This window comes from Carettochelys insculpta, chromosome 9 (genome assembly GCF_033958435.1).
Source record: "Carettochelys insculpta isolate YL-2023 chromosome 9, ASM3395843v1, whole genome shotgun sequence".
Classification (NCBI taxonomy): domain Eukaryota; kingdom Metazoa; phylum Chordata; order Testudines; family Carettochelyidae; genus Carettochelys; species Carettochelys insculpta.
Window position 1 is genome coordinate 24,540,005 of NC_134145.1, and position 24,538 is coordinate 24,564,542.

The 24,538-nt window shown below is 41.6% G+C and overlaps 1 protein-coding gene across 1 annotated transcript in view; it reads right to left on the reverse strand.

The window, feature by feature from the left end:
- The window catches only part of PIGK (phosphatidylinositol glycan anchor biosynthesis class K), a 143,098-nt gene extending 123,649 nt beyond the window's left edge, over positions 1 to 19,449 (reverse strand). The window contains exons 1-8 of the mRNA XM_075002854.1: positions 19,323 to 19,449; positions 16,762 to 16,815; positions 13,977 to 14,068; positions 8,686 to 8,821; positions 7,202 to 7,313; positions 6,580 to 6,676; positions 6,018 to 6,135; positions 4,870 to 4,980 (exon numbers count right to left, since the gene is read on the reverse strand). Coding sequence (XP_074858955.1) covers positions 4,870 to 4,980; positions 6,018 to 6,135; positions 6,580 to 6,676; positions 7,202 to 7,313; positions 8,686 to 8,821; positions 13,977 to 14,068; positions 16,762 to 16,815; positions 19,323 to 19,415 — 813 coding nt within the window. The 5' untranslated portion in view covers positions 19,416 to 19,449. The remainder of the gene's footprint in view (positions 1 to 4,869; positions 4,981 to 6,017; positions 6,136 to 6,579; positions 6,677 to 7,201; positions 7,314 to 8,685; positions 8,822 to 13,976; positions 14,069 to 16,761; positions 16,816 to 19,322) is intronic.
- Positions 19,450 to 24,538: the final 5,089 nt, after the last annotated feature.

Genomic DNA, 24,538 nt, shown 5'->3' on the forward strand with positions numbered 1-24,538 from the left:
AGTATCTGTTTGACAGTTCAGATCAATTATATACAGTATATAGTTTTAAACAAGCAATTATGGCTGTTTTTAGAACAAAACTAATAGGATTTAAAACCCTTCCAAGAGGAAGCATGATTTAATTTTTTTTTAAATCTAGAATATTCAATTTCAGAAATAAAACAATTACACTGTTAGGCAATAGTATATCAGAATAGGCAATACCTTAAAATGAAGAGCTTTCACATCTGTATTATGCAGATTCCTTGTATTTAAAAAAAATCATCATATTGGAGGGCATAGGAATGTCCATTTGACCAACTACTAATATGCACATAAGTAAGTAATGTATACCTGCCCCGTCATATAAGTAGGTATTGTATAAACCTGTCCAATAATTTACCAGAAACTAAAAGAAAAGCATGGATAAACTCGATCCCATTTAAACTGCTTGCTACATAAGCACAAAATGGCAACCACTGCCTCTTGCCTTCTGATGGTGGAGCACATCTGCCCTGCCACTATAGGGATTCATTTCATGGTCTGCTTGGGAGTCAGGGGGGGTCAATGGACTGATGGATTTGAAGGGGCTGGAGCCATGAGCACCAGTTGGCTGGCATATCTCTGAGGATCACAGGTGGAGGAATGACTAGAGAACCTCCATGTGCTGCTTCCACCCCCAGTTCTGGTTCCATAGCTCCCATTAGCCAGCAACTAGAGTCAATAGATACCACAGTGGCGCCAGTGTGGACATGTAGTTTTCAAAGCCTGTAGGCCCCTACTTCTAGGACAAGGGTGGAGAACCTTTCTGGGTCAGGAGCCACTGACTCACAGACAAATTGGCCTGGGGCCACACGAGTGAGAAGCAAAAAATCTCAATGATGCAGTCTCTGACTGAAAACCAAAATCATTCCCCTCACACACCAGCCCCAGAGCCTGGGGGCGGGGGGGTGGGGTAGGGCAAGAACATATTATGGGCCCCTCTAGTCTCTGAGGTGGGCTAAAAATGAGGGGTTCGGTGTGGGAGGGGGCTGCCAGGAAGTGGACTTAGGGTGTGAGGTCTGGGTGGGAGGGTGCAGGAAGAAGCTAGGAATTGGAAGGTCTAGGCAAGTGGGAGGGTGAAGGAGTGGTCTGGGAATGGGTAGTCTGGACAGCAGTGGTGTGCAGAAGTGGGCTTACAGGTGGGGAACCGGGGCAGCAAGGGGGTACAGATGCAGGCTGGGTGCGGGAATCTGAAAAGGAGGGGGGTACATGAGAGAGGTGGGCAGGATGGGGGTGCAGCAGAGGGCTGGGGTGGTGAGTCAGGGCGGGAGGTAGGGTGCAGGAAGGGGGTGAGGAGGGGGTGAGAGTGGGAGAGTAGAGGGTCTGGGCGGGAGGAAGGATGCAGGAGGCGATGGCATGAGGATCCGGTTGGGGGAAAGGTATAGAAGCTATCTGTTGATGGGGATGCAGCTTACCTGGGCAGCACCCCTGGACACACATAGCTCTGTACTCTCTCCTCATTGTTCCGAGGCATTGCCCTCCTCTGTTCTGATTGCCCAGAATTCCAGCCAATCAGAGCAGCAGAATAAAGCCTCTGGGAAACTGCAGCTGCCACTCCTCCTCCCCTTTCCCTTCAGGAATGGCAGTGAGTGGCAGCGGTGTCATGCAGAGCTGCTTCCTACCTCCCCACTGCCCTCTGGCAGAGCCTGAGAGTCAGACCTGTCCCCAGCTTGCCTGAGCCAGCCCACAAGGCTCAGGACTCCCCACCCCTCATCTGCTGTGGGCTGGATGCTGTGGAAGGGAGCCCTGAGCCTTGGGGTCCAGATCCAGGCGACTTATGGTCTGCATCCGCAACACGGGCTGAGTGTTCCCCACCCTGGTCTAGGAGCTGTACATGGCAGCAGCAGCCACTTCCAGAACAGTGTGGAGCCAGGCTGGATAGAAGAGGAACCTGCCTTAGCCCCACTGCATTGCCAGCTGTGAGCTGCCTGAAATAAGTGCTGCCCAGCTAGAAAAAACACCCCAAGCCCTCTCCTCTATCTTCCCTACAACAGGTCAGAATATCCTCCTACACACCAAAATCTTGTTCCCATCCTTGGTCTCACCCTAACCCGAGCCTGCACTCCATCCTACGTCACCAACCCTCAGCCCCCTCCCATACTCCAAACTCCTGAGTCTCAACCCAGAGTTACTTCCTGTATCTCAAACTCCTTATGCTAAGCTCCACCCCAGAACCCACCCTCCTAGCCAGAGCCTTCACCTTCTATTGTACTTCAAGCTCCTGCCCAAGCTCAGAGCCCCCACCTGCCCCTGAACCGTCATTTTTGTCCCATTCCTGTAGCTCAGGAGAAGCCTTGAGCCTAAACATGCCCCTCAAGGGGCTGTGTGAGGCCCCCAACTGATTCTTTCTGTGGGTCATTGGCCCCAGTAGGAAAAAAGTTGGGTATTTCTAGGCTCTGTTCAAGTCACCTCTTAACTTAGTAAGATAAACTGATCGAGCTTCCTGCCCCTTTCATTGCAAAGCAAGCCTTCCATAGCTATTCCTTCTAGCTCTTTTCAATTTTTCAACATGCTTTTAGAATTGACATATTATTCTAGTAATTGTCTCACCTATGCAGCCTCACTATTTCTACTGTATAATCCCCTGATTCTACAGCCAAGAATCACATTAGCCCTCAATCACAGCAATTTTTCAAGAGCTCACAATCAGTCAATTAACTACCATGACCCCAAGCCTTTTCCAGAGTGATCAGCTTTCCAGGTTTCAGTTCCCCTGACCTAAATGCCTTGCTTCTAGATGTCTGATCTTATATTTGACTACATTAAAATCATATGTTCAAATTCTAATCACTTGGATGGAGACTGATCTGCTAATGTAGAACTGTTGGCATTTGTCACTCCAGCAATTTGATCATCATCTACAAACTTTACCAACAATGATTTTATGTTTTTTTCCCCAGATTAGACAAAAATACTAAATTCCACTGGGCCAATAGGCTCTGGATACCTCACTAGAACTACGTCATTTGGGTGATGATTGGCTCTCTACAGTTACTTTTGATTAACAGACCTCTGTCTGTTAACTATTTAATATCGGCTACACTGAATTTGCATAATGTCAGTTTTTAAAGGCCTCATGGAATTTGACTTCTACAACTGGAAGTCTGACTCCATGAAATCCATTCACATTATGTGTAAAGGTAATATAGTGTATTCTGAGTGCAACCCCTAACACACATTTATGTTTTCACAATTTTTGTTGACAGTGATTCAAGTCTACTTATCCCTCAAATAATATCTGGGTATATTATGCTGCTATCGGGTTTGCTGTACTATTTTAGTGTATTGCTGAATAACTGGAATTTGGCCGGTGAAAGATCCATACAATTATGATTAAAAATAAAGAATACATAAGACTCTTTTGTTATTTTAATGGTTGACAACATTTTTACAAGTCATTAAAGCAAGGGAAAGGACAGAGGATATACAGGTTTGCTATCTCAACAAGTTCCGGATTAATATTTCTAACTAGTTAATACCATTTTCCAGGTGGTTATTTATACACTTTGAACTGCTAGTGAATTTCTAGTACTCTATCTTTTTACAAGACAATTTCTCTCATCACAGTTTGTGAATTCCAGCCAAATTCATTCAAATAATGTTTTTTAAACTATGTACGTTATCAGCAGAAAACCTGCTTAATCCCTGTGACACAAATTTTTTTCTAAGATTCTCCCCGCCCCACCATAAATTAGAATATGATGTCATAAAATGGATTTTCATCCTCTTAATAGTAAAATATCAGCATATTAGTCACTGAATCAATTCTATGTCATGACATAACCTGTGAGCGTGGGCTGTTTTGTATGAAATCTACTATACCTCATCTAGCAGCAAGGCTGACACCAGCCTCCACAGACATTGACATAAAATATTTGAACAGCTGCTCCCTTTACTGAAATGGAGATTTAATGTGTGCGGTCAATGGTGGCTCTTAAGTCTTTGACACAGCACGACAGTATTTACTGCAACAAGTCACAAAAGCACAATGCATTACCATTAAAAAATAAATGTTTGACCTGTTCAAGTTCGACGGGCTTAGAGAGCTACTGAAATGTAGTTGTTTTTTTCAACTTATGGTATCTAAGAGGGAATATATGCAACTCTTCAAAGTCATTTTCATTAAACTTCACCAAGAGATTTTTTTGTTGGATTGTATTTGGCAATTATTATATTTACTCAAGACCAAATAAAGTTGCAGACCTTATAGCTAAAGTTGTGCAGATTGACTCCTGCACCTATGTTGAGATGCACTGAAGTCAATGGGGCTCTACTTGTGTTTCTGAATGTAGGGTGGGGATTACAGCATACACATACACACGTCTCCTAGAACTGGAAGGGACCTTGGGAGGTCATCTAGCCCAGTCCCCTGCCCTCTTGGCAGGACCAACCACCAACCCTGACATCTATTTGCCCCAATCCCTGAATTGCCTCCTCAAGGATTGAACTCACAACCCTGGGTTTAGCAGGGCAATGCTCAAACCACTGAGATATCCATCCCCCACAAATTGCCTCTCCAAAGCAAATACCAATGATGGCCTTTTCCTATGTGAAAAGTGACTGTTGCCCAGTGGGATCAGTTCCTTGGGATGCAGCGATAACTCATATGAGACACTTTTCACTAAAACCTTTTTTTCCCCTAAACAATCCAAGGAAAAATTTCAAACAGGAGACTCACATCTCTAAAATGTACATAATAATTTTTAATAAATAAGAGCAAAAACATTTTTAAAACCCCTTTTTTGAGCTAAAGGGAAACAAAAAATGTTGCAGAGTTCTCACTGCCCAAATGGACTGGTTTTAACATAGGAGTAGTTAGCAAACTAATGAATATCATATGCTACTTACTAGGTCATTCATATTGGTCTGGCTGGCTGGGTGAATTTCTTCCAAGAACTCCAAGACATAAAATGTGTACCTATCCATAAGGTGAACTCCAATCCCAAGATCAGGCTGATGCTTAAAAATAAAAATATATGTACTTAGAACATTCTATAGGAATGAGATGATGAGAACAGAGCAAAACAGGAACATTGTATGTGTCAAACCTGTGAATTACCTTTACTGAGTCAAATTAAAAGATGTATGCCAAAAAATAACCCTAAAAAAACTCATTGATTTACGCAGTCTGTACCATATATATTATCTTCACCTTTTAGACTAAATTCTGATTAGTCCTGTCTTTCCCTAGTTGCAGGGACTCTCTTCCTCTGGTTAAGCATCTGTGCAGAATTCAGACAGGATCCTCCCACTCTCATGAGAAGGAGCATGAGTGAAGACAGTCCTTTGACACACCAGAGAGTCAATGTCCAGCTGCAACAGGTACATGAGTAGAGCCTGATTTTGAGGTTAAGTACCTACTACGGCCATGTTTCTCACTGCATGTAAATATCAAACATCTCCAGAACAGGATGGTTTTACAAACAGCGACAGTCTAAAGTCAGAAAGATTAAACTTAAGCCACTTGCAGGTTTAGAGAGAAGAGAACTAGTGTCCCACTTCAAGCATGCTACCCATCGTACTATAAATCAAAATTTCTATTCTCTGTTTCCTTGCAGAAAAATTTATTTATTAAGATTTTTAATTATTTTACGTATGAATTGTATGATTCACTCAAATTAGAGGTGGGCAACGACATTCCCACCCTTTTGAACAGTACAACACAACAATATGAAAAGTCCATCCAACATTAAATGAGTGATACTTTATTGATTAAATTCTCTTTATATTGTTAAGCAGTTAAGTAGGAGATTTTCAGAAGTGCCAAGAAACTTTAGCAGCACAAGTGCCACTGAAAGTTAACGTGATGTGTTCATAAAGCCTTTGGGTGCTTTTCAAAAAATCCTTTGTCATACCTCCAACTATCTTACTCAGAGGAACCCTAAGCCTATGACAGGAAGCCCTAACTATAGGAACCCTAATCCTAGCTACAAGTACCCTACCCCAACAGGACCCCTACATGTTCGCTCCAAGAACCCAACTGAATTCACACTTACTGAAAGTGAATCTTCTCCAACTTGGCTACTAGCCAAGGCCATTATATTTGGAGAATAAAATCGTTCATACATGGATGCTCCTTGGCAAGTATCAATAATAAACAGCAATTCGTTGTATCTGAAAGAAATAAACCAGCTTTCACATTTGTCTTTCTCTAGACCATGTCTTCATTCATACGCTTCACTGCATAGTTACTAAGGTATTTAATAGAAATCCAATTGGCTGAACATTTCAGATGCCTTTATGATTAGTAAGATACAGATACATACGTTGAGCGTCTGACAATTATAACGGATTTCCTTCTCTTCTAAAAATGGGAGCTTCAGACAACTTAAAAGACAACAGCTATTTATTTAGCAGCACACGTGCCACAAATAATACCGCTGGTGTGATGGTAATTTTTTGCATTTTTAAACCACATTCAGAATAAAAATAATTAGTTTTTCTACCTTTCACTAGAAGAGAGTGCTGTTTTCACAAAAATCAAATGGAAAGTTACAAGTTAAGTTTTACACCTGTTGGTGACATGCAGCATTTAATCTCTAAATTATAAATTTTTACCTTCTCTTCTGCCACATTTGTTCAAAGGCATCAGCAAGTTCTACATTAGTGATCTCTTCAGAATCCTGAAATTTCAAGAAACCATTTCCACCATGACCTTGTAGAAGAATTAACAAGGTTAATAAGCATGTATGTTAAAGATAGGAGAACCATACACACAAACATGCTTTCTAAAAGGCCAAGAAAAACACAAATGCAGTCTCTCTCTGGCATGATGACAAGACATGATGTTAGGATAATGAGGACGTTAGGTTAATATGGTTTAATCTGGACTACATCTATTCATTCATAAATTGACAGATACTACTCTAAAGATGCTTCCTTGATTATTATTTATGCAAAAGCTCTTTACATAATAATGATTTTTATAACTTACAGAATCATCCCAAATTAGGCTCTCTGTACCATATGCCCAGGGCAATGTGGAATACAAAAGCCAAATTTTTATGTGGTGTAGAAATCAGTTATCAGAACTTTTCATGAATTGTTTTTAATACTACCAATAATGGATTTTTGCTCAAACTCATATGAATCCATATACTAAATTTTCACAGTTATTTGGCATCCTCATGAGATTTCAGTTTGCTAATGCACAACAAAAAACAACAAATTCCACAATTACCTGTCATATAAATAAGAATATTGCTTCTATCATCAGAAAGTAGGCGCTTGGATCGAGGTGTGCTTGGGGGGATTCTCCCTGTTAATACACGCAAGAAATTCTCAACAGTAACCTACAAACACAAAAAAAACCCATTAAAATGAAGACATTTCTAAACAACATAAGGGATATCTATTAACCACTACTGGACTGGGTTCCAGAAATTAATGACACAATAAAATATGGTTTTACTATGCTACTGCTCACCAATTACAGCTCTTTTTATCATCCCATTAAAATCAAACTGTTCCTTTAATATATTTAAAAACTATTTCATCACATATACATTTATGACCATCATAATGTTTTAATACATCCTCATTGATTCAAACACCTGTCACAGTGTAGTGTGTATATTTACTCCGTAAATGCTACTTATGCATTCACAAAACACTGCAACATTAGTATGTGTTACCATGGAAAAATGTTAATAAATCGTGCAAGGCTTATATTCTCTGTGCAACTCAGCAAGGAAAAATTCCTGTGGCACAAATATCTAAAAGATCAGATGTAGTCCATCTGGACAGCAACCATAAAACATTTGATTAAACATTAGAACTACTTGTTCTGAATGCAGATTTACAACAGTATGAAATGCTATCAACCAATTCAGACTCCTGACAGTTGGGTTTTTGGGGGTGGGGTTTGCGTTATGATAATCTTCTAATACGTGCTTTATGCCCTTAGGACTTCAAATTACAGAGCACATCATCTTCTGTAAATTCTAACAGGAAACACAGTACAGCGTTTAATTTGTTTCCGTAAAATATACATTTGCTTTATAAATCATTTTATTAGGTGGAACTAGTTAAAATTCTGCAACTGAAATCTAAATTAAGTCAGTCCAATAAAAACTTAGAAAAAAAATCTGCAGTCAAATGTGTTTTCTGAAAATGAGAATGTAGTAAAGTGCTGTAGATATTTCCTTTTACCAGTTGCTATAAAGTGGCTAGAAATGGGTTACATAAAGGACATGCTTTATTTGGAGAAAAAAAAATTTAAAACGATGTTGAACCTGCAAAGTGCAAAACATACACCTGCTTAATGTCAAAGCTCAAGAAAACGTTAGCAGTTTAGCCAATCATACAATCTATACTACTTAAACAAAATGGAAAACCCAGTAAAATGTTTATAATGTTAATATAGTCAGCTATGTCCATAGTCTCCTAGCCACTACTCTCAGCTGCAACTACAGGCCTGGGAATGGACATTTTCTTTAAAATAACCAATGTATAATAATAAATTCTAACTGGTTAAAGAACTACAAACTCGTAACAAGTTATCAGACTCAGTAAGAATTTTCTGTTACGTATCAACTGAGAATAAATGCCTGATCCAAAATCCAGTGAAGTGAATGGAAAGTCTTCCCTGACTTCAACAGAATTTGGATCAGGCTTTAAAGCAACACTACAGAAAATCTGATTAGCTAAACAAAGCACTGTTACCTCATAGCTTCTGTAATCCACTTCCACATCATCACCATAAACATTCAGCTCCATGTTTTTGTGGCTAAATACAGTTGCTGGTTTGGGATTCCTGGGATTACATGCCATATCATCTGCCAGCATCAGGACAATGTGACTTGGGAAAACAGAGCATAACAGGTTCAAATATTCTATTTTAATATGAGAAAAGAAAAATTGTAAATTATGGAACCAACAAACATGACCCATTATTAGAGCCCTGCAAATCTGCAGATATCCATGTTGTATCTGCTGACTATGTTTGCTGATCATGGATCAGCTGAAAATATAAATTTTGTATCCATACAGGGCTACACTCATTAAACAAGATTTTACAAAACTTAGAAAATTGCCTGGAGTATAAGTAAGAGTTTCTTAGATAATACCCTGTTTCCTCAGGGAACTCTGTCACCATTGCAACATTACCACATAAAGCTTTTTGTTTGTGACTGTAATGGTATTATTTGTTTAGCACTAACAAAATGCTCAATTATATACTTCACAGAAACAGATGGCTGCTGCCTAAAATTGCTTAAAAACTCAAACAGAAGGTGTATCATGCTGGGAAAAGAATAAGTGAATATAGCTTAGTGGTGATTTTTCCCAACCCCCATTATAAAGCCTTCCCACAGGCCTTGAAGAAGTGGGTTTTAAATTAAACTGGCATAAAGAGAATGTGGGCCCTGCACATGACAGATTTAGTTACAAATCAGTTCACAAAACTGCACTACACAAGACTCCAGCCTCAAGATCAAGGAAATTCTGAGCTGAGGCTGTTATGAACCCATTAACTCCACTACTTTGTGCAATGTTCTTGTAGACTGCAAGATGATCTAGCAACAACAACAGACAAAAATTACTAATTCCATACTATTAGAAAAATGAATTTTAAATATACAAGTGCATCAGGTTACATGTACATTTAATACTTTGTGTGAGATTTTAAAATACACGTGAAACATGTATACACACAAAAACACTACATATTAATGTTAGCAGGAAGGCTACTGCTGTCGTCCATTAGTATCCATGTTGGCACCTGTGGTAATTTTAGAGTGTTGTTTTGGAATTTAACTATGAGTTAAAATGTTTTCCTTGACTAATTATATTATTGCAATTACAATAACTTCTCTAAGTGCAGATACTGACTTGATTAGCACAATTTGTTACTGTAATGGTATTATTTGTTTAGCACTAACTAAATGCTCAGTGATATACTTCACAGAAACACATGGCTGCTGCTTCAAATTTTATACAATCTTAGTTTTATTCTGTTTTGTAACAATTTTCATTCTACATACAGGAGAGCTGTGTTTCACATCAAGAAGTAGCAGTATCTAAAGACCCACGAAAACAAACAAGATTTTCATAATGTCTTCTATTAATGGATGACAAATCTAACTATTTAAACCACTAGACTGAAATTACTCACAGCTGGCTTTCAGAAAGAAACAATCTTTTTTTAAAACCCCAGCGAGGAGCTAAATAAATTTGATTTTAAGATATTGCATTATTGTTTGTCACTCTCCTTCCACAAAATCATGCATTTTTGTGCATTTTGAGCACAATTTTTGTGGCTGTCACATATAACACTGACGAGACAGAGAAGAAGCTTCTAAGTGAGAGCACTGCCCAGGATCTTCCCAAGAAACTGGGAAGAGAATCAAACACTATTCCAGTAAGAGGTTGCAATAACAACTACAGCAGCACATCTCCTGTGGCATGCTTCAGCTTCAGAGGGGGGATGTAAGATCCATCTTAGTTCCCCACAAAAAGGCCAATTGCTCAGGCTATCCATTGGTATGAATCAGTTTCACTCATGTTGAACATTTGACAGAGAGATAGCCACGTTAGTCTGTATTCTATCCATACAAAAAAGCACTTTAGCATATAGCACTTTAAAGACTAACAAAATAATTTATTGGGTGATGAGCTTTCATGAGACAGACCCACTTCATCAGATCATAGCCCTACCAGAACAGACTCAATATATAAAGCACAGAAATCCAAAAATTGTTATCGAGCTTGACAAATCAGAATAATTGTTACTGAGGTTGGGAAATCAGAAGAGCAGAGGGACAGCAGGAGGGTGTGGGGTGGGGAAATTAAGAGTTAGATAAAACATCAAAATATGTAAAAGAGTCCTTATAAAAGGGCCCGTAATTGTTGTTCCTGTTCAAACCATCTTGATCAGTTCTGTGTCATCTGCAAATGTTGCCACCTCAATGTTTATCTGTATTCTCCAGAGCCTTTGGGGATATGTTGAACAGGACTGGTCTCAGTACAGACCCATGCAGGACACTATTAGTTACTTCTCTCCATTGTGAAAACATACCATTTATTTCTACCCTTTGTTTCCTATCTTTTAATCAGTTACCAACCCATGAAAGGACCATGCCTCTTATCTCATAAAAGCTTACATTGCTTAGCAGCTGTGCTGAGGAACGGTTGGGACTTCAGGCAAATGACCACAAATCACCACTTGAGTTCAGTTCAGTTGTATCATCCTTGCTCTTCTCAATACCACCAACCCCTGCATCCACCCACACACTTAGACTGCATTTTGATTGAGACAAAGCTTTTTTTTTTTAAAGTGAGATCACAAATGTGCAATAACTACATCACTGTAAAATCCTAAGCAGAGACAAGGCAGATGCCACTTTTAACATGAGGTTGCCAGACAAGGTCAGTACTATACCCTGCCACTACCAATCCCTCTGTGAAAATAATTATGTTTCTACAGCAGGACAGTGAATGCTTGTTAGTTACCTTGATTTTTCTAACACTTTTTTTTCTTGGTTAGTGAAAATGGTCTGAGATGAATAAGGCACTAAGGACACCATTGCCCTGATTCCACCCCATCCAGCACAATAATTGCACACAAGTTATTTCATCCAGATTGTGTATTTTATCAAAAAAAAAAAATCTGGAGCTATGACACCTTGAACTGCTGGGGATATGGTCTTCACCGTCCTTTGAGAACAAATGTTCTGCTACAAGCCACTATAAATTAAGAGCAACAAACGGTCCTGTGGCACCTTATAGACTAACAGAAAAGTTTTGAGCATAAGGTGCCACAAGACCCTTCACTGCTGTTACAGATCCAGACTAACACGGCTACCCCTCCGATATAAATTAAGAGCTTTTCAAAACAAGACAATGTAAGACTCTTGCATGTAAGTCCAACCAAAACAGGAAAGACTCTGTTCAGTCTTTCAGTGATCCCAACCAACTTGAAAGATGTATATATACTGCCAAGTCTCTAACAGACCTCATCTATGCTGTGAGCCTTGGCTAACTTGAGCCTATTAAACACAAACACACAGTTCAGATAGACGACCACGAAAATAAAAACAATAATTTTAAACGTAGAAAGCTGCTACATATTAGACCTCCCTGGTTCAGCACTTTTGGGACCACCATGGAGTTTGCCAGATCAAGAAAGATCAATAGCAGCCCCTCCGTTGCTAGCTTCTGGACTATCTACCAGCAGCTGGGCTGCTCCCCTCCTGACCACTGGCCCTGCTCCCAGGCTCCATTCCCAGCCACCAGACTCAGCTCCCAGTTCTGGATGGACTCCTGGCCATCAGCCCTGTTGCCACTGCACCTGGTGCAAGACTATTGTAGGGGTAGTTTGCAGTTAGGGATGTAAAGTCCCCTTTAATTGGTTGACCAGTTAAACAGGAGCTAGCCAAGGTGGAGCAGCCTCCCCAGCTGTCACTCCATCCAGACAGCCCCCAACCCCACCTGTGGCACTCCAAGGACTGGGGCAGCTCCGGCTGGCTGGAGCCTCCCTGCCTCTGATGCTACCATGGGTAGAGGGTGGTCCAGTACAGCCAAAGCAGACCCTGTCCATGACAAAGTGGTCTCCCCAGACACTGCCTCCCCTCCCACCTGCCACCACAGAAGGTGACTGCTCCAGTGGGGCTGAAGCAACTCACTGCCTACAGCAGGCTGCTGGAGCCCCTACCAGTTAACCAGTTAAACATTAACATCCCTAGCTGCAGTACTGCTATCCTAATGCTATCAGCTAGCCAGCAGACCGGCTCTAAAGGCAAAACAACTGCTAGTAACAGTGCAAAAGGGTGGTATGACATGGTATTGCCACCCTTACTTCTGCACCATAATGATATGGTATTGCTGCCTTTACATCCATGCTGTTAGTGGGGTGCTGCCTTCAGAGCTGGGCTCCCAGATAGCAATCACCACTCTCCAACCACCCAACTCTGAAGACAGCACAGAAGTAAGAGTAGAAATAGCACAAGTCCCCTAAATAAACCTTGAAATCCTCTTGCAACTCCCTTTTGGGTCAGGATCTCCAATCTGAGAAATACTGGGCTCCCCTATGAAATCAGTGTAGTATAGGGTAAATGCACATAAAAGACCAGATTTCACAATCCATGACACATTTTTCTGTGGTCATGAATTTGGTGAGGCCCTACCACTGAGATTTGAGCAACCCAATCTTAGGATGAAGTCTGCACAGTTTTTGCACAAAGGTAACTGTTTACTAAAAGAGTTATACCAGTACAAGCCTCATGTGGATGCAGCTATACCAAAATAAGGATGTCTTATACTAATACTGCCCGCTTCCCATATGACATCTTTATACTGATATAATCGCAATCACACCATGGAGTTTGTGCCATTTTTCACTAACCTGGTGCAATTAAAGAGCACAGTTTGCATATACAGAAAAAGAACAATGCGCCTCTAAAACTTTCACCAAAAGACCTTTTTTTAATATAGCTTGTGGCATGCAGGAGCTTCTCTGTTAGACACCAGTTATTTAGAGGTCCTCACTCCAATTAAGTGCCCTTGATTTAGCTGAAGCATTGCATTTGTACTGTACTTAGGTTTGCTCATTAAGTGAAGTGTTCTTTAATCAAAGGGCATGTTAAAAAGATATGAGCTAGATTAGACATGAAGTTGCAATACAGTAACAAGTACATGTCATAGAGCTGCACTATCAATTCTGAATACATTTTACCAATTTTCTCTATGTATACATTCATCAAACTAATTAGCAGTGCATTTTAGTTGTTGGCTAGCATCACATCATTTGATCTAATTACCCATTTCTGTATGGAAGCACGTACATATTTTTGTCATTTTTCCTTTCCAATAATAATATTCCAATTTTTAGCAAATTAAGGCAATTAAATCTGCGCTCTTTTTTACCTGTTTCTGAAAGGAAGAGGCCAGCATTTTAGTCCTGGTTCAGAAGATGAGACTGAACTTTTACTTCAAATCTTACTTTAAGATTTTCTTACCTATCAGGAATGCCTAGCCTCTTGACACTTCTGTAAACTGAAAGCGTATTTGCCACATGACGGTAGTTAAACCAGAAACGAGATGTACACACCTTTAAGTGTTAAAAAGAAATAAATCTATATTAAAAGATGTAAGAAATGCATTCTTACTATACACATCAATGAATATTGACTACTGTGATGCCTAACATCTGTAAGAAATGAAGGTCATAAGTAATACACACCTTCTCTGCACTAACACCTGGATTACATAGATTATTCAATGCCACAAGGAGTAAGGGAAGTTGACAGGAGAGTTTCTCCAATTGACCTCCTGCAGTGGGGCCAGGCTGAGAATTCAGCCTAAGGTAGGTCAACTCCAGCTATACAATTCTCGTAGCTGGAGTTGCATAACTTACATTGAATTTCCTTTCTAGTATAGACCAGCCTTATCTATGATAGATGGAATAAAACTTCTAAATGCATGGAACAATAATGAAATCTGTAAGTGAGCTTACTGAGACCTTGTCTACTTTACTGGGGTAAGTCAATTTCAGATATGCTACTTCAGCCATGTGAGTAACATGGCTAGAGTCAAAGATCACCTTACTGTGGTGTCTGCTGTTGATAGGAAATGCTATCCCGCCAATTTACCTTACTCCTCTCAATCCAGAATAGTACCAGAATCAGAAAGCACTCTGTGGTCAATTTAGCAAGTTGTCATCAGACATGCTGTATCAACCCCCTGCTGCATCAATCACGTGCATCCCTGGTAAGCGCAGACATGACCTTAGCCAAGCATGTTTCCTCCAATCCTTTGTAACAGAGGCATGAGAACTGAAACAAAAATCATAAATCACAGACTTAAGGCTTTAAAAAAAAATTACTTTAGTCTGAAGATATTTTACTTACCATGCACTAGGCCCTTGATTTACGCAAGGGTTCCATTCCATTCTTTTAAGAGAGTCTTTTTAAAAAGTTGACTAGATGTAGACACCAACTTAAAAGTTTTGCTTTATATGATTGTTAATCTGAAAATAGCTCATGAATAATTAACAACTTAATTTTCAGTGAGAATAAGACCTCTACATCTTGTCTTCCCAAGCTTCCTGTCATGATTCCTGTCCTGTGTGGATGGTTATTAAAGCCAGGCATTTTAAAGGGGCCTAGTGCAGTTGGGCAGATAACTTCTATTGACTGTAAGTCAGGAGCCCAGGCCACTTAAATACTTTTGAGGATTATAATGCACACACTATGGTGGTTCAGTGTGTGTGTGTGTGTGTTACACATCCCATAACAGCCCCAAAATGGTCTGGATCCTCCCAAAGGAGGACTCAGGATGAAATCCTGACAGGGAGGCAGAGAGAGGCTGTTCTTCCTGCCTGGATGACGGAGACAGTCTTTCTTATTTCAGCACTACTACCAGCAGCAACAAGACAAGCAGCTTTTGTAACCTGTTCCAGTGATAAAACATATGGTCTGTTATTTACCTTGTCCTTACCTATGTCATCATTCCAGGTCTTTGCCTAATTGTACTAACTGCCTGCTTGTGCCACCCCTCCCAAGAGATCACTGAATCATGCAACATATTACCAAACATGCTTAAAAGTAAAGCACAATCAATTGTTCTGTTGATTTATGACCCCCATCCCTTTCTCAGCTCTGAACTAAGGCTCTAACCTCCAACCAGGTTCAAGCTACCTCCAGAAAATGAGTGAGAGCCATTAGAGTAGCTGCTGTTTAGTACACTAGCAAGTGCTCTTGAAAGGCTGAGCAACACAAGAGAGGTTTGTTAGGTTAAAACTAGTAGAACAGCTCTGAGAAATAGTGCAGCCTCAAATGAATCAAGATCCTGACAGATTAACATTGTGCCCTAGCCAGGAACTTAAAAATCTTTCCAGAAAGGGATTTGTGATAGGAGATAAGCCATTAAAAGGATATCTTTTGAAGAGATGATTTTAAGTTGCTTTTCAATTTATGCAAAATGTAAAGTGAGTGGACTGTTCAATTGGCTTTTGAACATCAAGTGCTTGGCTTTTGTTTACATAGCTATCAGTTATGAGCATGATACAAAGACTTAGACAGATACGAACAAAATCTCTCCATTGCTATGGCATTTTTCTTTTCTGAAATTCCAAGTAAGTTCACTTATTTTACATCATAAGTGGTGTTATCATCTCCATTTTGTGACTGAGAAAAAAGGAGGCATAGCTGGCACAAGACCAGAGCCTGAATTTCTGGGCACTTTGGTAGAGCCAGGAATACAGTCTGCAGGTAACTTGCTCAAGGTCACACAGGAAATTAGTGACATTACACACAAAGCCTGATTAAAAACTGTGGGTATAATATAAACTGAAGTTACCAAGACAAAAACGAAAGACTAATAGTTTTTAACCTAGATATTATTTTAAGAGATTCAAATAAAAAGTCTGTTGTCAGAAGTTGGGAAGTTTAATAAAACAAAAATAAGGAAGATGTTGTATCTCTTTCTTACCAAGCACATGTTTAAAAACAACATGACTGCCATAATATAAAGCATAATCATTTGTTTTTATTCTAGTTAGAATTTTAATTTTATAAATACTTCAAATGTGCATTTATGCTCTGAATGGTTGTACTTAAACTATGCAGAAGGGATAATGTTAATGTAGTATAGCAAACTGGCAGGGATAACTCAAAGTCATGCTACTTACTTCCAGCACTTGCTGGCGAAACTTGCTAAATAGAGACTGACTGCCGTGGCACCATCATGCAACAACTCCAGGATCTGTGTTTTATTTAAGAAGACTGCTTACAAAATGCTTACCAAAACTGCCCAGTTATTTGTATGTCCACTTCTAAAAAACTGGCTTGCTTGGTCCTGCAAAAGAGAAAAATTACTCAAATACTGTAGAAGCAAAATTAGGATAACATCTAAAATACAGCTGTTTTGGGCAAGGAGGGGGAGATGCTTGTTTTTACAAAATATATAATGTTAACGGCACACATAATTAAAACTTTAAACCAGCTGAATAGAAAACATAACTTCTTCTCCTTCGCACATCTGAGAAAAGGATGCAATATATATTCAGCTTGGGCTGTTCTGTCCACATGTTAAAAAACAGACAAGTAATCTGGTTCTTTCATAAACTCTTATCAAAGATCAGTATCACATCAGGAAACACATGGCTAGCAATGAAAGCAAAACCACTGAAATTCAGAGTGGTAGTGGTGACAGAAAGAGAGAGGTGACAAACTAGGACAGGGAGAAATGGAATAATAAAAGAAATATTGCATTCTGTCCAAAAGTGCAATATCTGGGAAAGATTAAAATCCTTGGATCTTTGCATTTACAAGTCTTTAAAGAGGTGTTAAACAATGACTCCACATATTATCTGAATCCAGGCTACTAAAAATAAGGAAAGTGGTTTAATCATTCCAAATCTATCCTATGCTAAACTGAGTGGAAGGAGAGAGCGAAATTAGGCCCTGTTAATATAATTATAATTTTTTTAAAATGTTGTTTTAAAGGACATGCCTAGGGAAAGATTAAATGTTTCATTAGCCTTCAATCCTTCCTTAAAGACCCTTAAATAAGTTTGTTTTTTCTTGTACTGTCCCCATTTCTTCAGGCCAAAGTACAATGATTAATAGACAATGATAACAGCTTTATGTGGTGTTGCTCTAGCTCTCATGGTCACAGAATATTAGAGACACAAGTTGGGTGAAGTAATATCTTTTCCTGAAGAACTTTTGTAGATGAAACGAAAACTTTTAAGTTACGTGGATCTCTTCTTTAAAGTTTTGAATGGCAACTTTACAAGACTTTAAAATTAGTGCATTTAAAATGCTTAATTTTATTTCCATTAACTATTTTGTCATGTTATTAATCTTGTCGACTGTTATAGAAATCAGTTGATAGTGAACAAAATGTTAAATATGGGAATTCTATTAAACTATAAACTTCATATCAGGATTTAAAGAATGTAAAAATTATAAATATTGAAGCATGAAAATGGTAAAATTTTAATAATTACTGAACAAGTGTCAATATTTGATTATAAAAACAATGCAAAATATCTCAGATGCCTATATACAAATGCATGAAGTATGGGTCATAAGCAGGAAGAACTGGAAGCGCTAATAAATAAATCCAACTGTGACATCGTTGGCATCACGGAAACTTGGTAGGATAATACACGATTGGTATGTTGGTATTGAAGGGTGCAGCCTGCTTAGGAAGGATAGACAGGGAAGAAAGAGGGGAGGTGTTGCCTTATATATTAAAAATGTACACACTTGGACTGAGGTGGAGATGGACATAGGAGACGGACATGTTGAGAGTCTCTAGGTTAGACTAAAAGGGGTAAAAAAACAAGGGTGATGTCCTGCTAGGAATCTACTGCAGGCCATCTACCCAGGTGGAAGAGGCTTTTTTTAAACGACTAATGAAGTCATGCAGGGCCCCGGATTTGGTGGTGATGGGGGACTTCACCTATCCAGATATATGTTGGGAAACTAATACAGTGGGGCACAGACTATCCAGTGAATTCTTGGATTGCACTGGAGACACTTTTTTATTCCAAAAGGTTGAAAAAGCCACCAAGAAGGAAGCTGTTCTAGATTTGATTTTAACAAATAGGGAGGAACTTGTAGAGAACTTGAAAGTGGAAGGCAGCTTGGGTGAAAGCGATCATGAAATCATTGAGTTCACAATTGTAAGGAAGGGAAAACAGCAAAACAGAGATAACGGATTTCAGGAGGGCAGATTCTGGTAAACTCAGAGAACTGGTAGGTAAGGTCCCGTGGGAAGCAAGACTGAGGGGAAACACAGCTGAAGAGAGTTGGCAGTTTTTCAAAGGGACATTTTTAAGGGCCCAAAAGCAAACTATCCCGCTGCATAGGAAAGGTAGAAAATATGGCAAAAGACCACCCTGGCTTAAGCAGGAGATCCTGTATGATCTCAAAATAAAAAATGAATCATAAAATATGGAAACAAGGACAAATTACAAAGGATGCATACAGGCAAACACCACAAGAATGCAGGAGTAGTGGCTAGAAGGGGTTGTGAGCCGCTCGAGGAGCCCTAGAGAAAACAAAAGGGACTCTCACATAAGAAGCCTGAGCCCCACAAGAAGCAGATGGGCTGGGGCTTTGGCAGAACCTCTCGCACGGGGGCGGGGAGGTACACGGGAGTTGATATATTTTCTCTGCCAGCACCGCAGTGGAGCTGCAGAGGCGTATCGCTCCCCTGCACAGCAGCCACCCCGCGACCGTGCGGGGAGTTACGGCGCGGGCAGTTCCAGCGCCGCAGCCCGGGCCCCGGAGCGCTGGTCACCCCCACAGGCAGGCGGCGATCGGTGCCAAGGCAGCCCCCAGCTCCCCTACCTGGATCCCGTCAGCAGCAGCCAGCCCGCAGCACGCCCAGAGCAGGGCGGCCGCCGCCGGGAGCCAACGGGGACCCGGGAAGGCAGTAGCCATAGGCGCCGGCTTCACAACAGGAAGAGGAGGCTGCGCGCGCACCAGGCGACCGGAAAGCAGATCCCGCCTTCCGCGCGCAGCCCGCCCGTTGCGTTTCGCAGCCCCGCGCGCATTTGGCGTTTACCGCTTGTCCTGGAGCAAGAGGCGCGCATGCGCCGCTGCTGTGGGGGCGGAGGTGTGAACTGCCACTTCGCGGAGAGGACTGGAGCCCTGGTCCTCCGCCTCTCCCGTGCTGGTTAGCAGTGGCAGGTGGGGCGCCCCGCCCACAGGCACCGGCTCCATAGTGCTTACTGGCTAAGAAGCGGACCTGTCGGAGCTGCAGGGGTGGTTCCTGCAGCCTGGGGGGCGCCTGGTCACCCCTCTGCTTTAGCAGCTGGAGGGACATACCCCCAGTGCCGCTCAGCCAGGGCTTGAGGAGGCGGAGGCGGAGGCCTGGGATGTGCGAGGAACAGATTGTGAACAGCCCAGAAATGAGGGGGAAGGGCGCTGAGCTTTGTCCCTTCCTGACCACTTAGAAAGGTAATTCCTTCCCAGCTTTTCACAGCAAGTGTTGCCCTTGTGCAGTTACACCTGCTCTTCACGTTCTTAACCTACAAGTTTTTGGTCTGGGAAAATGCTGGTTACTTTGGGTTGTGCAAGGCTGTTTGTGTAAAGGCTGTTTTGTGAAAGAGGAAGTAAGGAAAGTTGGTCTTTGCCCTAAACTTTTGGCCAGTCTCACTTCTTGATGAAAAAACAAGAAGGCTGGTGGCATCGTATAGATTAACAGATATTTTGGATCATAAGCTTTTGTGGGCAGAGACCTGAGCAGCTCTTTGCCCACAACAGCTTATGCTCCAAAATATCTGTTAGTCTAAAAGGTGCCCCAGAACTTCTTGTTTTTGAAGATACAGACTAAATCGGCTACTCCTCTGAAACTGGGGTTGGTAGTTAGACAGAGATATCTTGATGGGATGATTCTGCATACTGATTGGCAATTTATTCCCAGACTTCAGTGTGCAGGTAAATAGAGCAATTTATGCGTAGAATATACCCAGACTCTGTCCCACTGATTTCTCCTTGAACTGACAAGATCCTGGTGTCATGCTGACATCAGAGTAGAACTCTGGCTGTTACAGCCTTGTCTACATTGCAGTGTCAGCCTTTGCTGACAAAACAGTGGAGGTATACGCACTAAAATCCTCCTCTTGTCGAGGAGAATGCTACACTGACATAATAAAAGCACCTATTAGGTTATAGGAATAAGGGGATTTTCGATGTCTGCAGGATCCGTTCGAAAAGGACCCTGTCTAGACGAGCCACATGCGATCAAAAGTGGCACTTTTGAAGTGTCGCAGCCACCATTGTGATAATGAGGTGCTGCATATTCATTGCAGTGTCTCAATAGCACCCCCCCCTTCCGAAAGAGGGGTGCTAGTGTAGACACGGTCAAGGCTTCATAAGCAAGAGGAACAAGAGCAAGGTGGAGTCTCCCAGGATAACTGTTTATTTCCACATCCTCCAGTGGAATCTTCTGGTCTTCAAATAAAGTTCCAGCATGTAGTTTTCTTTACAATCCAGTGTTCCTAAGGATACATGCATCATTCACCATCCCTGGTAGTCTACCTGCAGTTGCAAGACCATTGAAAAGTAACCCTTTAGGCTGATACACTCCATTGGAAGATGGTCTGGGGCCAAGATTTGGGTATGCATTCCATCTATTGCCACACCAGAGTTAAGGAAGCTCATTGACACAAAGCCACTCACCATTTCCTGTGTACTGTCCAGAATTGCAGTCACCTGTAGCTGAAGGAGATTAATGGCCCCACACTCCTGCATCACCGCAAACATTACAGTGGCCTTTCTAACTCCAAACTGTTCGATGACTGACCAATGGCAGTCTGAAGTAGCCAGTTTCCAAACAGCAGTTACCATTTAATTTTCCACAGTAAGGGCAGCTCTCATTCCAGTGTCCTTGTGTCATGTGTCAAACACATTTCCAGGAAGGAGGATTTGTACATCCAAAATGTTTCGCAACCACTGCTCATGACCCCACTCATGGATCACAATGTGATCTTACCACTCAGTGCTTGTTTCAATGAGCCCAGTACCAATGGTCCACCACTTTTAGTGACTCCATTAAATCCAGTTGTAATCTCTAGTTGTTAAAATGGCATGCTGCATGGCAGGCACTACCAATTCACTTTGTTTTGCATACCATTAAACACTGCAGGACCAGCCATGCTGTGTTCATAACACTTCTCCAGACTGGTCATCACTTCAGGATCCATGCTTTCAGTCAGAGATGGTGGGCACACAGTTTACAAGAGTTGTTCAAAAATGGCACAAAACAAAATTGGAAGCCCATGGAATGATGGCATGGAAAGAACTGCATCATGAAATAGCGAGCACACCCCTCCCCAAATGCAGTGTTATCTGTTCTCAGTGGCAAAGAGTGGCAAGCTGCGCAGTAGGCTAGCAACTCACAATTCAAGAGCATTGATGCAACAGCAGTGACTATGAACGTGCTCTGCCAACACAAGGAGTGTTGTCTACGTGTGCACAACCAGGCTGCGTCTACACGTGCACGCTTCTTCGAAGTAGCGGCACCAACTTTGAAATAGCGCCCGTCACGTCTACACGCGTCGGGCGCTATTTCGAAGTTAACTTCGACGTTAGGCGGCAAGACGTCGAAGTCGCTAACCTCATGAGGAGATAGGAATAGCGCCCTACTTCGACGTTCAACGTCGAAGTAGGGACCGTGTAGACAATCCGCGACCCGCAACGTCGAAATTGCTGGGTCCTCCATGGCGGCCATCAGCTGGGGGGTTGAGAGATGCTCTCTCTCCAGCCCCTGCGGGGCTCTATGGTCACCGTGGGCAGCAGCCCTTAGCCCAGGGCTTCTGGCTGCTTCTGCGGCAGCTGGGGATCTATGCTGCAGGCACAGGGTCTGCAACCAGTTGTCAGCTCTGTGTATCTTGTGTTGTTTAGTGCAACTGTGTCTGGAGGGGCCCTTTAAGGGAGCGGCTTGCTGTTGAGTCCGCCCTGTGACCCTGTCTGCAGCTGTGCCTGGCATCCCTATTTCGATGTGTGCTACTTTGACGTGTAGACGTTCCCTCACTGCGCCTATTTCGATGTTGGGCTGAGCAACGTCGAAGTTGAACATCGACGTTGCTGGCCCTGGAGGACGTGTAGACGGTATTCATCGAAATAGACTATTTCGATGTCGCAACATCGAAATAAGCGATTTCGATGTTGGCTGCACGTGTAGACGTAGCCCCAATGTAATTAAAATGACTTAGGATCATGGCCATAACATAAGTCTACTTAACTCTGTAGTGTAGATTTGGCCATATTTCTAACAGCACCCAGTAACAGTGATCCAAAGGATGCCTGAGGAGTTTTAATAGGACATGAATAGTCCTATTAGTATCAGTGAGACCACTTATATGCTTAAAGTCAAGCATGTATGAACATGTTTGCAGGAATGTCCCTTCTTCACCGCCCTTTTTAAACCAATTGCTTTTCAGCTACATTAGCCTCCTTCCTCACCTAGGGGATTCTAGGTTTTTGGGTACATAAGACATTCTTAAATTGTTCCTGATTATCAGTCACATTTTTCTGATTAAATTCTTCCTCCCGGCTCTTTGGCTTGTAACTGATTTTAACTTCCAATATCTTCGTTCTAGTCCTTTATATTCTGTTTTATTAGCCATTCAAGATAGCGCGGCTGACAGAAATAGTAAGAGGAAATCTGCTGTGAAGAAAAAAATGCTATTGTGCCTCCGTAAATTGAGTTAATGTCAAGAGGCCAAAGTCTGCGGTATTTATGCAATACAACCACATTGAAATCAGTCGTTACAATTTACTCCTATGAAGAAAACTAGTAATCGTCATTAAAGGCCCTCTGGGCATAGGTGCTGGAATTAGGGAGTATGGAAGTGATGCAACACCCTTTGGTTTGAAGTGGTTTCCATCGCATTCAGGATTTTGCGGTTCTGTTCAGTGGTTCTTAGCACCCCCACTATGCAATTTGTTCCAGCATTCTTGCCACTTGGTTAAATTAAGACTTAACTACTTCATAGATCTTTTGCTGATATGTGCAGGATAGAATTTTGCTCAGAGGAATTAAACAGGATGTAAATCAACGGAATCTGGAATAAAAAACAGATACAGAACAAAGTTCACTGCTCACCATGCACTTTGCAAAATTATTTATCCCATGACAGCCAACTGGACTTAAATTGCTGGTGGTTGCATGAATACTGTCTAGTTACAAAGTTCCTATTGCATAGTATAAAAAAAAATATAGCTAGGGAAGCTATACTGACCACTATGGAAAGTAATGAAAGTTCTCATATAGTTTTACAAACCTATTATGAATAACGTATTCAGAGACACCCCATCCTGTTAGAGTTGTCTTTGTGAGACAGGATGTGTCTCTTCTGTGTCTACACGTGCCCCAAACTTCGAAATGGCCATGCAAATGGCCATTTCGAAGTTTACTAATGAAGCGCTGAAATGCATATTCAGCGCTTCATTAGCATGCGGGTGGCAGCGGCGCTTCGAAATTGACGAGCCTTGCCGCCGCGCGGTGCGTCCAGACGGGGCTCCTTTTCGAAAGGACGCCACCTTCTTCGAAGTCCCCTTATTCCCATGAGCTCACGGGAATAAGGGGACTTCGAAGTAGGTGGCGTGCTTTCGAAAAGGAGCCCCGTCTGGACGCGCCGCGCGGCGGCAAAGCTCGTCAATTTCGAAGCGCCGCTGCCGCCCGCATGCTAATGAAGCGCTGAATATGCATTTCAGCGCTTCATTAGTAAACTTCGAAATGGCCATTTGCATGGCCATGTCGAAGTTTGGGGCACGTGTAGACGTAGCCTATGAGGCAGTTCTGTGGCAGAAATTGAATGAGAATTAACAAATGTACACAATACCAAGGATTATTCAAACTGAACTGCATCTGTTGGTTATCTCTTTCCTGCTCTTGATCTGAACTAATGTGTTTTACTGATAAACATGTCTACTACATGAGAAAAGCTACATTTATTGCAGCTAGTAACCTTTTACAGTTAACAGACTTAATTTACCTTCTCATTTGGGATATTAAGGTCAGTCAACGTCAGCTCCTGAAAGCTTTAATGGACACT